Source organism: Pseudoliparis swirei, chromosome 1 (genome assembly GCF_029220125.1).
Source record: "Pseudoliparis swirei isolate HS2019 ecotype Mariana Trench chromosome 1, NWPU_hadal_v1, whole genome shotgun sequence".
Classification (NCBI taxonomy): Eukaryota; Metazoa; Chordata; class Actinopteri; order Perciformes; family Liparidae; genus Pseudoliparis; species Pseudoliparis swirei.
This window is the reverse complement of record NC_079388.1, coordinates 3871992-3888328: the sequence shown is the minus strand read 5'-3', so window position 1 is coordinate 3888328 and position 16337 is coordinate 3871992. Positions and strand designations below refer to the sequence as shown.

Here is a 16337-nt window from a genome sequence, read left to right as displayed (position 1 = left end):
AAAATGTCACGTCGCATAACAAGGATTTTTATAATACTCGCTTCTTGTATGCTGCGCTGCTTATAATCCGAAACGTAAACTTGTAGATCTAACAATACCAATATCAACTTTGACTGCCGAGCTCAGATTTAAGTGTGGGCAACTCGATATGAATCAGTCAGCTTACAGTGCAAGAGTCCAATTATTTTAGGCCCTGGACGTCGTATCCAGAGCCAAGAAAACAGATCTACTATTAGATTCAAAGAGATCACAGACCCTCTCCCATAGAGCGGTGACAATAATAGGTCCGGATGACGAGAACAACTCACGCTATAAAGATCTGCCCTCAACAAAGTGGTGCTGGGAAGAATTTCTCTCCAAAAGGAAAAGTTCACAGGAAATGTTCAGTGAAAACTGAGTATTAACACCGTATACAGCTCTGGTAACGACCTGTCAATCACCTTGTAGCTCCGCCCCTAAAGCATCCCCTGCTTTATGGTCTGTGTGACTCTAAATGACCATAATGTACTAAATGATGACATCATGCTGTATAGAAGAAGACTTGAAACTAGAGACTGAGACGTAAATTCATGTTTACAATGTTTACTGAGGGAATACATCAAGAGAGAAGTAGAGTCACTATATAGACTTCTATACAACCAGAGGAGCCCCCTGGTGGTCAGTAGAGAGAATGCAGCTTTAACACATGACGCATAGACTTCTATACAACCAGAGGAGTCGCCCCCTGGTGGTCAGTAGAGAGAATGCAGCTTTAACACATGAAGCATAGACTTCTATACAACCAGAGGAGTCGCCCCCTGGTGGTCAGGAGAGAGAATGCAGCTTTAACACATGAAGCATAGACTTCTATACAACCAGAGGAGTCGCCCCTGGTGGTCAGGAGAGAGAATGCAGCTTTAACACATGAAGCATAGACTTCTATACAACCAGAGGAGTCGCCCCCTGGTGGTCAGGAGAGAATGCAGCTTTAACACATGACGCATAGACTTCTATACAACCAGAGGAGTCGCCCCCTGGTGGTCAGGAGAGAGAATGCAGCTTTAACACATGAAGCATAGACTTCTATACAACCAGAGGAGTCGCCCCCTGGTGGTCAGGAGAGAATGCAGCTTTAACACATGACGCATAGACTTCTATACAACCAGAGGAGTCGCCCCCTGGTGGTCAGGAGAGAGAATGCAGCTTTAACACATGACGCATAGACTTCTATACAACCAGAGGAGTCACCCCCTGGTGGTCAGGAGTAGTAGAGAACACAAGTTTCAGGCTCTTCAGCTTTGGCTCCACTTCTCAGAACCAGAGGTTGCCTGTGTAGGACGGGTCTTTTCACAGCAGACACTCTGCACTATATTTACACGACTTGTAAACACCGCACAACCGTTGATAGAAAATTAAAATTGCGCCGATGGTGAAGAATATTGTCGACGTATTAATGTATACATCCCAACAATGCCAGGACCCTTCATTCAGCCTTCACCCTACCATCATGGCATGGAACAATGTGCGTGTGAAAAGTATTCTGCACACATCCCGGCAGCCGGAGCACACGCATCACCTCCTCATGCAGCCGGGAGCTTTGGTTTGCTCAGCTTTCAGAGAGAACTACGAGGATTTCATCAGCATGAAACTGCACGTTGCAACATGTGCGTCGAGAAATTCTTCACGTCAGGGATGTGAAAAAAATATATCAACACTTGAATTGTCGAGTGGAGCGTCGAGTGGAGCCATGAGGGTGTAACTCAAATCACATTGGCCTCGTTTGGATTAAAAAGGCTGAACGGCTTGCAGTTCAACTAACAGCCACCAGGAGAAAGTCAGAGGAGAGAGTCACCTCCAGAAAGCCAAACCGCACGGCCAGAGCGTCCAGGAAGCTGTCGCCTCTGGGAAGTGCAAAACAAACCATGACATCCACTCTTAGCTCAGACATCACAAAGTACAACAGAGATGACAACTTGAAACCTCTGGTGATTTATTCCGTGAGGTTTTTCTACGGCTTACTGTTTTTGCTCGTTGGTGGGCACAAAGTATGACTCTGTGCTACAGTACGGCTGTCATGAACAGATTTATTTGATTTATTTTATCTTTCTATGTTGATTGTTGATTGTTTTTTGTCTGTCTAATGTGTACACACCAGCCGCCAAGTCAAATTCCTCATGTGTCTAACACACGTAGCGAATAAATGTTTCTGATTCTGATAAAAACATCCCACTCATTTTCTGTAGCTTTGTGTCCTGCAGGCTGGACGTCGGCTCTGTCCTCTGACTCCGCTCAACATTACAGTGTTTCCCCCACCATCATAACAGGGTGGCACCCCGCCCCCCTGAAATCTCCGCCCGCCACCCTGTAATTTTCTCTATAGCGCCAGATTACAGCAGAAGTAATTTAAGGTCCCTTTTCTTAAAGAGCACATCTTTGTTCTTTTATTAAACTAAACAGCCGTCTGTTATTGATCGTATCTAACCAACAGCATGTCACTTCTGTCTCTACACCAACACCAACATGTTTCAAGTGTTTGGGTCGGTCGGTCGGTCTAGACTAAACTAATATATACACATTTCCAAATGTCTCATAAAAGATACTGTGAGCAGGTAACACTGCAGACGCTCCACTGCACTTTATCTTTGGACACTGCCCTCTAGTGTCCAGCATGTGAACTGCACAGAACCCCTGTCCTGGTTTCAGAGCTCTACAGCACTGAGAAGCATGCAACTGAGCGTCTGCACCTCACAGGAAACTGGATGTGTATTTATATGTCAACACTAGAAGTACACAGGAAGTCTTCATGGATACAAAATGTACTATTCTGACTAAGAAACTCCACAAAGCCCCACGTTGAAAGCGGTTATGAATAATGCATCTGAATCTCTACGAGCAGATCCCAGGAGATTTTATCGACTCGGTTCAGAAACTACACGATGGCATTTTAAGACTTATGTTTGATGCTTTTATATACAATTCACACAAAATAAGAGGGCAAGCATCCTCCTGTTGGTGCTCAGGGTGAAAAGACATGTCAAACAAATGGATCCTAGCCCAAATAGATAATGAATGGCAAAGGGATGATACTGTCATTCAATGGTTGGAGTGATAGTGTCAGGATATTATCTTGATATAAAAAAATTAAAATAAATACTACATTGACGAAGACTTTAAGGGATTAAGTATAGATTTCTACCTCAGGAGGCAGAACAAGATCAATCTGACAATGACCAAAAGCTATTTGTCTGTTCCCGTGACTTTAGCCATGATGCCATAGCATGTTATTAAAGCAACGTACAGCTGTGGACGGGGGCAGCAGCAACTCATACTTTAAACACCTAAAGAAATCTAGAACAGTATGAGTGTACACTATAATTACTGTAAATGCCAAAAGAGTCTGGTAGCTTTAAAGAGGGCATACATAATGTCTTCAGTTCCCTGACGGGGAAACAGTGACGATATTCTGAACAGATATTTATTTGTCGTTGTGCTAGCTTCCACACTCGTCCTACTTGCCTCTCCAAAAAATGTTAAACTAGAACGGGCACTGGGTAGAGCGCATACCTTCACATATCACAAGATTGGGCATTGAATTATGAACATTTTGGCATTAGTTGCATGCCAATTGGATAGAAATTGACCGTGCTATGGTAAAAAGAAGATGTTGACCTTTTCATGACCTTGACCTTTGACCCGATCGATCCCAAAATCTAATCAAATGGTCCCCGGATAATAACCAATCATCCCACCAAATTGCATGCGATTCGGTTTAATACTTTTTGAGTTATGCGAGTAACACGCATACAAATAAATAAATAAATAGACGGCGATCAAAACAAAAATGCGAAGGGAACTATCCCTTTAACCATGATAGGAATTTAACCATTACCCGGGTTACCTCATGGATAAAATAAAGCTTTTGTTCCGCAGTAAGTAAATACAAAAACATAAATTCAATTATACTACTTTTTTTATTTTTATGGTGGCTTGATAATCAGCACATTTCATCTTGGTGTGTATTTTCAAACTAATTTAAATGTTCCTGTAATTGCAGCCATTTGAAAAAAGGAAATTAGTGTTTCATTGTGTGGTTATGTAGAGCACCTTGTGAGTGTAGTAAATAACTCACTTGCACATTAATGCAATCATTCATTCCTTCAGGCAGGGTTCTTACACATGTGGAAAAATGTAGAACATGTTGCGTATCGAGAGCGTACGCCGGCTTATATTTTGAGCGTCTTTCTTTAAAAAAACATATTAATTATTTAAAACTCAGCGTAAATGAACATGTGATTATAACAACATTTCCATGACTTTTCCCAAACTTTTATGATTTAAGTTTTTTCCATGACTTTTCCAGGCCTGGAAATGACCATTTTACAATTCCATGACTTTTCCAGGTTTTCCATGACCGTACGGACCCTGCCTTCAGGTTGTGTGTTTGTTACATGTTTGTAACACAGGGCTTGTTTAACCAGGATCATTCCCGACATTCCTCTTTACAACTCTGCTGACTGTCTAGTCTGTGACGGTGTTTTTACTTTAGTTTTTAACAGTCACTCTGTACGGATGTCACCGGAGCAATTGTCGAGTTACAGTTATCTTATCAACAAAAAGAGCTTTTGTGAGAAAGCTACACAAACCTTGTTACAGTTTCACTGGCATCATATTTAGCATCAGCCAACACGGCCTCTTCAACATTGTCGTTGTGAGATAAAGCTGCAGCTGCGGCCTCGTGCACGTGTGTCTCGAAAGGCTAATAAATCCACCCGGCGCCATTATGGAAGCGGTTCAATGAGAAAACACCGATACAGTCGCCTTCATCTATATTTCATCCTGCTCGTGTTGAGAGGAGCAGTGGTGACGACAGGAAGTCATGAGAAGAACGTTAAAGTTCAAATGTAAAACTCCCAACAACCAGCTCTGAGAGGAACTGTGGAGTCATAACATCCTGCTGCTGCTGGTGTGTGAGCAGAGACAATGACAAGCAATCACACAATACTGCTGCAGTGCTCCACCCCATCAAATCAATAACCGGGGAGACGGGGAGGAGAACGAGGGTGGTGTAGCCGAGGAGACGGGATGGACTCGACACCCACCACAGGATGTGCTGAGGCAGCGAGTCACACTCTGAGCCCAGCTAAGCCAAGGAGCCGGAGAGCCCGACGAGCAGGTTAAACTCCTCCCCCCATGGGAACTAAATGAGTATAATAAGATGATAACTAGAACGGGCACTCGGTAGAGCGCATACCTTTGCATATCATAAGATTGGGCATTGAATTATGAACATTTTGGCATTAGTTGCATGCCAACTGGATACAAATTGACTGCGCTATGGTAAAAATAAGATTTTGACCTTTTCATGACCTTGACCTTAACCTTTGACCCGATCGATCCCAAAATCTAATCAAATGGTCCCCGGATAATAACCAATCATCCCACCAAATTTCATGCGATTCGGTTTAATACTTTTTTAGTTATGCGAGGAACACGCATACAAATAAATAAATAAATAAATACACGGCGATCAAAACATAACCTTCCGCATTTTCAATGCGAAGGTAAAAATGACTGGCCGTGCAAACCCCAGATTATCACCAGCACACAGATCTACAAGTCGTAATAAAACAGCCAGCAGCGTCATAATGTTGTACTGGCTTTGCCAAAAAACACAAAAAACACAGAATGAATGTCAGCATATGTGACAAATCCTCAGCTCGCCAAAGTCCTACGATAATCTCCAGCTTCCAATTTGAAGTGCACAACAGCTGACATGACAAACAGTCACAACAGGCCTGCAGCCGCGATGACAAAGCGATATGATCGACGGTTGAGGAAAGCCTCCACGTGAAATACTCCATGAGGAGCAGCATTCAGAGTTAGCGTTAGCACCCGTGTTAAAGCAGTTTGCACATCTGATTACAGCAGGAATGTCAAGAATAAGATGATGTCAATCTTAATTCCACTTGTCTTGCAGCACAAACAGACAATTGCGCCTCCATTTTTCCGTACCTGCGATGCGGATGACGGCCCTCTCCGTGGGGTCCAGCACATCTCCAGAGGCCGACTTGGAGCGCTTCATGCGATGGTGTTTGGGCAGGTTCCAGGGCAGCGTGTCCCCGGGGGACGGAGAGTAACTGAGGGAGGTCAGAGCGCTGGAGCTCTCCTCCGACGCGGCCCTGACCAGGGGCCTCCTCTTGGGCTTGTCCTTCGCCTCCTCCATGGCCTGGATGGACATAGTGAGAAGAAAAGGATAAACGTGGTTTTAGGAAGAAAAATACAAACATGATTATCTGTAATTCCTGCAATCTATTGTGTTGAAAACTACTTGGGAACTGCCTGTAGGTGTTTAATTGTTTCTTCATTAAGATGAAACCTCCACAAAGTTTAATATTTTAAACGTTGGCCCAAATACAAAAAAAGCCTGCTTTTGAAACTTTTTTTGAAGGAAAGAAAACAAATATATATATTTAAGACATACTTATTGAATCCAACATCATCCTGGTTGTACAATTAAGGTAACTACGGGAAAACCGAAGTGACTACAGTTACCATGGCAACAGCTACTGGTCTTTCTGAATAGGAGGATATAGCTAACTCGCTAACGGTTAGTCAACATGCTAGGTTAAATTCAGCCGTTTGGCAGTTAAAAACTTCTCTTGTCACTTTTAACAGACTTTCCTTCATTCCGTTGTTCAGTCATGCTTTTCATAACATGCTTTCGTATGTTTTTTGGAAGGAGCACATTCAGGGACCGCGAAACTACCCTGTTCTGTCCGTTAGCTAACTTGACCGGTGTTACGGTTTAAGAAGCGATCGTGTTAACTGGCGACTTAGAACCGAACGCGTCCGTTGTTGTCTGTTTCAGACGGCTGTTGAATATAGGAAGAGGACACGTAGCTGCCCTCGTGAATGCCGCATTGTTTAATGTATATAGTATATAGTATTATGTATATAAGAGGGGTTCACACTGTATTACAACATTAAACTAAGAGGCATTTACGAGGACAACAATACATGCTCACTGTTCTCCACCCTGTTTTTCGAACGGCCGTCGTAACCACGACAAAAACGGACGAGTTCGGCTGAAAAGTCGCCAGTTAACAGGGTCGCCTGTTAAACCGTAACACCGGCAGCCATCTCTGCGGACTCACCCCCCTCCAACGGGTCTTTCTGGGACCCCATCTTATCGCTCTATCTTCGGCCTCCGACGAACAATTCTGTAAAGTCCATTTCGCGGTTGGGACTTTGGGACTCGGCTTCGTACATTTCCTCCGAAGCAGAAAACGTTATAACGTGAATATTATACGGGACCTTGAAACGTCTTGCGCTAATTAACTCTGGAAACACCTGTTTACGGTCGCGCACGAGACGAGTCCCTATAGCTTAACGTCGAGCTAAAAACTACCCAGAATGCAACGCTCGCTTGAAAAAACAACAGAGCTCACTTTAATAAGAAACAGGTAAACTCAGGTGTAATCCTCCACTTGTAAAATGTCTGGTCCTAAAACAACCACCATTTGTTCCTCACTCATTTACAGAATTAAACATCCTCTCAAAAGGTTTTTTTAAATAGCCTCCTTCTTATTTGATGCCAGTGATTAAACAATATTCTGGAGCAGAACCCGAGCCATATGATTGAAATCCGAACCGTGATTTGATTAAAAAATAATTGACGAACATAAATATATTACAATAGGTCTAAACACAAATAAACACACATGAAATAATCAAATTGATGCACAGAGCAGGTTATGCACACAACAAATGATTAACATGGGCAACAACGCATATCATCATATGATTGCACACAAATGTGATGCATCAAATATTAGCCCTATATTTGGATGATGTATTTAGACCCACAGTATACGCTCCGTGCTGCAGCCTCGTCCACAGAGCTGCTGATGCTGATGTACTGTACACACGTCACAGCTTCCCTTTCAGCTGAGTCACCATCTGGTGCTCAGGACGCTCCCCATGGGGGCGCTGGCTGCACCGCCGCAGCCCCTCTGATTGGACAGGAGCAGACAGACCCATGGTGGAATGTCTATGTCTAATTGTATAAGGGCATTTCTTAAAGTTTCACTGCCTCTTTTTAATGCAGGCAGCTCAATCCAGACCACAGCAACAACAATAAAGGAATCAAGGAAGCGTGTCATTGAAAAGTATCACTCGACCTTGTGCGCTTACGTCACAACAGCAGCGTTCTGCCTCTGAAGAGCAACACAAGCGACATGTCCCGTGGCAGTTCATCGACTGATCTACATGGACACGTGGACATATCGCCAATATTGACTGGTCGGCGACACCATGTGTGTGTTTGGGGTTCAGATCGGCTTCTGTGGATTCAGTCTATCGAGTGCAATGCAAGATACTGGAGTACTTCAGCCTGGGTTGTATGAGAGGAGCCGTATGCAGTGTGAGACGTATTAATAATGCAGAGCTTCTAAAATAGCCCTCATGTGCAGCAAGAGAGCGTATTGCCTCGAGGCGCCGCTGAACGGGATCACAGGACACACTCCTTCAGTCAGTCCCTCTGAGACAATGGATGATAATCATCTCCATTGACTTCACTCCCTCTCTCACTTATTCAGGCTGAAAGTGTCCGGGATGACCAGGCAACCGAGAGCTGCGGAGAGAATGCGCCTATAGACCTGAGAGAGGGAAGTTATGGTGTGAATGGAGCCGCTGACAGCTGAGTCTTCTTGCATGAGTTGTTCACTCTTCATGCTGCTCTCTCTCTCTCTCTCTCTCTCTCTCTCTCTCTCTCTCTCTCTCTCTCTCTCTCTCTCTCTCTCTCTCTCTCTCTCTCTCTCTCTCTCTCTCTCTCTCTCTCTCTCTCTCATGCTCTCTCACTTTCCCTGTCTCTCACTTCCCCTCTCTCATTGTCATTATAGAATAAGTAATGATGGAATAATGTCTGGATCCTGCCCAGAGTAGACCCCCCCCCCCCCATATCGCACCCACTCGGGCTGCGCCGCTTCGTTTACCGCCACACCTGACATACATCACCGCTCGTTGAGCGATGAGACACCTGAGAGGTACACCTGCTGCTAAATACAAAGAACAACAACAACAACAACAACAACAACAAAAAGACCCTCGCATTTTTCTCACATAGGTGATGGGTGATTATGTTTCCAATGCCACTAACAGTCATGCGCTCGGCAGCGTCGGCGATGCGGCAAAGCATGGATTGAATTCGCGTTACTCACGCCGATGAGATCCATGACGAGCCGTCCGGGTCCAGATGGATGAAATATAAAAAGAAGAAGAAGACAAATCGGTCTCTTGCAGTGGAGGTGGTGGTTCGTCCCAGTTAGATCCGCTCAAACTTGTAGACGCGTCATCCTCTCATGCCGCAGCGGCAGTCGCGTCCGCATCCTGCGGAGTCCCGGACCGAGCAGGACGTTCAGCCAATCAGACCCGGACTCACCCGGGACCAGCGGGACCGGTCTGCTCCGGCAGTCCGCATTGAGGTTCCTCGAGAGTCCAAACGGAGAAGTCGTTCAGCGAGCAGGGCGACGAGAGAGGAGCCGAGAGCCTGATGGGCGCGCGCGCACGTGAGAGACCCGAGCGCATGTTCAGGTATAGACTGCAGCGCGCGCACGCAGCGGGTCCTTCACACGTTGCACCGGAGAGGGATTCACGTCCAGCTAGTGGATGAATATAAGATACCAACAGTCTCATGTTATCATGTCCCCGTGCCGCTCAGTGGATCAATCATGAATCCATCTTTAACTTCACCTTCAGGGGGCTGAGTTGTGTTGAGTTGTGATGGAACACACTTCACAACCATCAGGTCTGAACCCCATCAGGCCTGAATGCCATCGGTTCTTTGAACCCCATCAGGTCTGAACCCCATCAGTTCTGAATTCCATCAGGTCTCAACCCCATCAGGTCTGAACCCCATCAGGTCTGCCATCAGATCTGAGGCCCATCAGGTCTGAATGCCATCAGATCTGAGGCCCATCAGGTCTGAATTCCATCAGGTCTCAACCCCATCAGGTCTGAACCCCATCGGGTCTGAATTCCATCAGGTCTCAACCCCATCAGGTCTGAACCCCATCAGGTCTGAATTCCATCAGGTCTGAACCCCATCAGGTCTGAATTCCATCAGGTCTCAACCCCATCAGGTCTGAACCCCATCGGGTCTGAATTCCATCAGGTCTCAACCCCATCAGGCCTGAATGCCATCAGGTCTGAACGCCATCGGGTCTGAAGCCCATCTAGTTTGAACCCCATCAGGTCTGAACTCCATCAGGTCTGAACTCCATCAGGTCTGAACCCCATCAGGTCGATATAGGATGATGTAATAGATGTGTCCACCGACGCATAATGACACTCAAAGTTATTCCGAAGTACAATATGACCTTTCTATGAATATATGATAAGTACACTGAAAAAACCACATCCTATCAGTAACATGTCAACTGGTAACAATAGTATACAATATTAGGCAGAAGGAGCTGACTTTCATATATTCATTCCCATCAAGTGAAAAGGTTCAAATCCCTTATTCCTGTCTTTGTCTAAAACAACGTGCTCAAAACCCAGAGAACTAAATACAACTTCCGGCAGGAAACGAGGCCTTCGATGACATTCCTCACCTTCTGCGAGCTCACTGCCGTCACCGTTTCCACGGAGACCCTCAGAGGCCTCCTCTTCCTCTTCCTGACCGCCGGTCCCAGCAGCTCCGGTCCCCGGGCCACGGGCCGATCCACCTTGGCATCCTGGGCCCCAAAAGCTGGCTTCTCTTTGGGCTTCCTCTTCCTCTGGAATGACAAAAATACTCATTTTAAAACTTTATTTAAATCACAGAGGTGTCAGCTGCCTCTCTGATGGCCACAGTGTTGTTTCAGTGTGGAGCTTCTGCTTCCAACGGGAATATGGAAACCTTTTTTATTCCCACATAAGGCTCATTTTCTAACGTTTGCTGGAGGAGAATCCTCTGATGATGCAGCCGCTCACTGAGCCTCGTGATCCACGTGTGACATCCTGGTGAGAGCTCGGTACCGGAGCCTCTCTGCTGTATAATCAGACCATCAGGCGTACAGCGTGTGTCCCAGTACAGCTGTTCTTACAGCGGTGGAACGGAACTAACATTTTAAAGTAAACATGTTCAGGTACATTAAATACTTTTTGAGTATTTCCATTTTCTGCTACTTTCTATTGTCACACCGCTACAGTTCAGAAATAAGTTTAAAAATATGATCAACAAAGAGATAATGTTGTATTATTATGGATACAGATAAAACCAGCAGTATATATATAATTTATTTGAAATTGATATATATATAATTAATTAAATATAATGTATTAAATGTATAAATATATATATCATTAATTTGTAATGTATATCATTAATTCATTATTTTTTAATTGATATACAGGACTGTCTCAGAAAATTAGAATATTGTGATAAAGTTCTTTATTTTCTGTAATGCAATTAAAAAATTCTTAAATATTAAAAGAATAAAAGGCTTGCAATATTTCAGTTGATTTGTAATGAATCCAGAATGCATGACATTTTTGTTTTTTTAATTGCATTACAGAAAATAAAGAACTTTATCACAATATTCTACTTTTCTGAGACAGTCCTGTATATATCATTAATTCATTAAATATAATTAATTAAATGTATAAATATATATTATTAATTTGTAATGTATATAATTAATTAATTAAATAGAAATAATAATATATATATATATATATATAATTAATTTGTAATGTATAAATATATATTATTAATTTTTAATTATATAATTAAAACATATTTTTTTAATTGATATATATATATAATTAAGTAATTAAATATAATGTATTAAATCTATAAATATGTATAAATAATGAATGACATACATACATATATATAATAATTGTTTTATGTTTTAATATATATAATTAATTAGTAATATATAAATCTATATATTTAATTTGTAATATATATATATTTTTTTATTATTTTATTATATATATATATACATATACACACACACACATTTGTTATATATATGCATTTTTTTCCCATTACAAATCCTTTCTTTCATGAACATGCACTCATAATGAAACCCTTCAGATGGACATGGAGGTCCTTGAGAGCACGATGAGCTCCACAGTGCACTCTGTCATTTGGGTCCAGACAGCGGACAAAGGGCCTCACTCATATCAGAGAGCCTCTCCAACTCGTCACACACACAATGGCGGCACAGTGTGTCTCCACGGCGACAACACTCACTGTGACGCCGCAGCCAAGACACACAACCAAGACTCACATGCAAGACACACACTCAAGACACACAACCAAGACACACAACCAAGACACACAACCAAGACACACACTCAAGACACACAACCAAGACACACAACCAAGACTCATAATCAAGACACACAACCAAGACTCACACACAAGACACACACTCAAGACACACAACCAAGACACACAACCAAGACACACAACCAAGACACACACTCAAGACACACAACCAAGACACACAACCAAGACACACAACCAAGACACACACTCAAGACACACAACCAAGACACACAACCAAGACACACAATCAAGACACAGTGTCAAACATGTGGGGGTGTATGAAAATGGAAATAACACTCATTACCAACAAATAGTTCCACACACTCATTACTGACAAATATGTGTGTAGTATGTGCTTCCATCTAGTGGCGAAAATGCAGATTGCAACCAGTTGAAGACGGAGGCCGTTTCTCAAAGGACACAAGTCCGTACTTGAGATTGAGAAACGGCCAGAGAGTTTTTCTTTGTTTTTTCCGACCATGGTCCGAAAGTCAAAGCAGGTTGGTTTGTCCGTTCTGGGCTCCCGTAGAAACATGGCCGCTGGCTGCATGAAGAGGACCCGCTCTCCGTGGAGATATACAAATGTCAGGTTATTATACCCAAAATATAATACCTACTGGTAATATATTCCATTTCTGCCAATAGCGCCCCTAAATATGACACTCTGCTCCTTTAAGTGCCGCTGACCTGCTTTTATCAACTCATTCAAAGCATCAACTGAAGGAATGTTTAAACCTGAAGAGAAAACTGAACGATGTTGCATCACCAATCACGGCCGACTCCACCCGGTGACCTCTCAAATGAGGTTTTTTCAAATTCACGTTTTTTTGGTCCCACATTGGCAGAAGCCTATATTAATAATATTAATAATGTCACAGCATTAAATGAAAGCCGGTTCTTGTGCGCTCCTCTGGTTGTTTGAAGCGGGGGTAAAGTGCAGGTAAACAAGGACCTCTGCAGTCCGGAGTGGGCGTGACCAGCTGATGAGCTGCAGAGCCAATGAGGGCCGACTCCTTGTGGTCATCCAGGAATGTGAGGCACCAGGTGTTCACACTTTCTAAAACTTCTCATGGGATGTATTCTCTCACCTGAGTCGGCGCTTTAGATTTGGAGTGCTTTGCCATCACTGTAATGGGGGGAGAAAAAAACCAACAACAATCAAATATGACTTGAGACGGACAACACAGGAACAAAAAACAAAGTTCTGAATCATCAGCTCAGCTGTCCCGAAGAGCCAGAGGGGACGCCATCGCCTCATATTTATGACGCATCGTTAAGCCTACATGCTGGACAGGGGTGTGTGTGTGTGTGTGTGTGTGTGGGGGGGTAGTTTGACATTCTGAGTCAAACAAAGTGTGCCTGCGGCGCTCGAGGAGGCATCCTAAAAATAAAGATGTTTACCTGCACGAACCCTTGTGAAGGAGCCATTGTGTGCGCTCACATAGGCAAGAGGCAACAGGCAAGAGGCAAGAGACAAGAGGCAAGAGGCAGGAGGCAGGAGGCAACAGGCAAGAGACACGATACAAGAGACAAGAGGCAAGCGGCAGGAGGCAAGAGACAAGAGGCAGGAGGCAAGAGGCAAGAGGCAAGAGACAAGAGACAGGAGGCAAGATACAAGAGGCAGGAGGCAAGAGGCAAGAGGCAAGAGGCAAGAGACAAGAGACAAGCGGCAGGAGGCAAGAGGCAGGAGGCAAGAGACAAGAGACAAGAGGCAAGATACAAGAGGCAGGAGGCAAGAGGCAAGAGACAAGAGACAGGAGGCAAGAGGCAAAAGGTAAGAGGCAAAAGGCAAGAGGCAGGAGGCAAGAGGCAAAAGGTAAGAGGCAAAAGGCAAGAGGCAAGAGGCAAGAGGCAGGAGGCAAGAGGCAGGAGACAAGAGGCAGGAGGCAAGAGGCAGGAGGCAAGAGACAAGAGGCAAGATACAAGAGGCAGGAGGCAAGAGGCAGGAGGCAAGAGGCAAGAGACAGGAGGCAAGAGGCAAAAGGTAAGAGGCAAAAGGCAAGAGGCAAGAGGCAAAAGGTAAGAGGCAAAAGGCAAGAGGCAAGAGGCAAGAGGCAGGAGGCAGGAGGCAAGAGGCAAAAGGCAAGAGTTTCCTTTGAGCTGGGTTCAGAAGCAGAGCCAACAGGAGCCGGGACGTCTCTGGAAAATGTGAAAACTAACAATTTGCATTTACTGGACTTGGAGAGAGAGAGAGAGAGGGGGAACGTGTGTGTGTGTGTGTGTGTGTGTATGTGTGTGTATGTGTGTGTATGTGTGTGTGTGTTCCTGAGCTGAACCTACAACTTTACAGACAGCAGCATGAGTTACAGGCCACCACACACACCTACAGAGAGGGGGGGGGGGGGCTTGAGGGCCCAACCTACCTGCCAGGTACCGCTCCAGGGAGGCCGGGGACCTCTGGTTCCAACTGTAGCAGCAGAAGAAGAAGAGCCAGACCAGGAGGGTGGCCAGCACCAGAGCCAGGACCCAGAGGAGCCGGGCCACAGACGGGTCGGTGCTGACGGCCCAGAACGGGAGGGAGTCCATGATGAGGGGGGGGGGGGGGGCCTGGTGAGCACGTCAGAGCCTTCGCTGTCCACCTCGGTCCGGTTCCCTCTGCAGCGGAGCTCCTGAATGTGGGCCGGTCCTGCGGGGCCGGTTCTGTCCTCTCTCGGGCCGACGGCAGCAGGAAGAAGCAGCAGCAGCAGCCACCGCAGATGGATACCAGCTGTTCCAGAAGGGAGCAGACCTCAGGCCCACGTCAGCTCTGGAGAGAGACAGTGTGTGTGTGTGTGTGTGTGTGTCTGTGTGTGTGTGTGTGTGTAAGCATGTGTGCATTAGCTTTTGTGTGTGTTGTGTTTAACTCAAGTCCTGGAAAAGTGTATGGAGTTTGTAGGAGGGGCTCGGCTTAACTGTCAGCTCCCCCCCCTGAACATCACAATGAGCTCTTGCTCGCCGTGCTGAAGGGAAACTCGAGACACACCTGGGGGCCACTTTCCCCTCTTTGACCGTGGACTCCTGCCAGAAATATTCCGTTGTATTTGCGTATCATTCCTTCAGTAACTTGTTATCTTGAGTGTTGAGACTCGTTCCAGACGCAGACTCGTGTTGTCGTACGACGACACAGGTCAAGCATTTGCACTGCGGCACGGTTCAGTGCTCTGACGAGGGGCGTGGCCTAACGAACAACCGGCTCCGAGGGGCCTTGAGAGGTGAGTGTGTGACTGGGAGCCTCAGAGAATGCACCGGGACGGCAGGAAGGAAACATGAACCAATGGCGCCATCTAGTGGTCAGATGTGACCAGAGGAAGAAACAAACACATCTCTCTGGAGGCAAAACGAGTTTAATGTTAATAACCGGTTGGATCCATAAACCAAAGTTTGGGTAAAAACTGTAGAAATCAACACTGCATACCAGAATATATATATATGTATTTATATATATATATATGTATATATATGTATATATATATATTTGTATATATATGTATATATATACATATATATATGTATTTATAAAATAAATAATACTTTGATGCTGACATCTTGATCCAGTAGAAGTCAGTTAAATAAGAAAAGTTTCTAATCGAATGAGTACATTATCAATATGTTTCATAAATAAATAAATAAAAGAGATTCAGTTAAAATCCTGAATAACATCCAGTCGAGCCGTCTGCATCCTCTTGAAGCCGAGTTCCAGAGTCTTGAGCCCAGTTTGGCGCCTGAGAAAACACAACAAACAACAAAGTAAAATTAGAAGAAATGCTCAAACTACTTCCTTAAAAAAAGACAATCAGAGATTTTCTCTATAATTAGATCCACCAAGTGAACACACACCTTATTCTCTCTACAGGTGACTGGACCAAAGAAATGTTGACAGATTGGGCAGAATACGAAGTGCATGCTCATATTGGAATCAGGATTATTTTACCCAGATTAAAATGTTGTGTTGTACCAGACAAGGAGAACAGTTGAAGTGTTATCTAAGAATGTGAATGTAGGTTCATTAACGGGCAGTAGGACAGGAGGTATGAACATACTCTATATCCAGCATGAT

The 16337-nt window shown here is 44.5% G+C and overlaps 1 protein-coding gene across 3 annotated transcripts in view; it reads right to left on the bottom strand.

Moving 5' to 3' along the window:
* pleca (plectin a) overlaps positions 1-14827 on the bottom strand; it is a 102278-nt gene extending 87451 nt beyond the window's left edge. For 2 of the 3 annotated variants that reach the window (XM_056413944.1, XM_056413953.1), the window contains exons 1-4: positions 14665-14827; positions 13390-13427; positions 10593-10757; positions 5992-6205 (exon numbers count right to left, since the gene is read on the bottom strand). In XM_056413944.1, the coding sequence (XP_056269919.1) occupies positions 5992-6205; positions 10593-10757; positions 13390-13427; positions 14665-14827 (580 nt within the window). Of the gene's footprint in view, positions 1-5991; positions 6206-7133; positions 7513-10592; positions 10758-13389; positions 13428-14664 lie in introns of those variants that run through there. The other variant, XM_056413961.1, reaches the window with a different exon arrangement.
* Positions 14828-16337: the final 1510 nt, after the last annotated feature.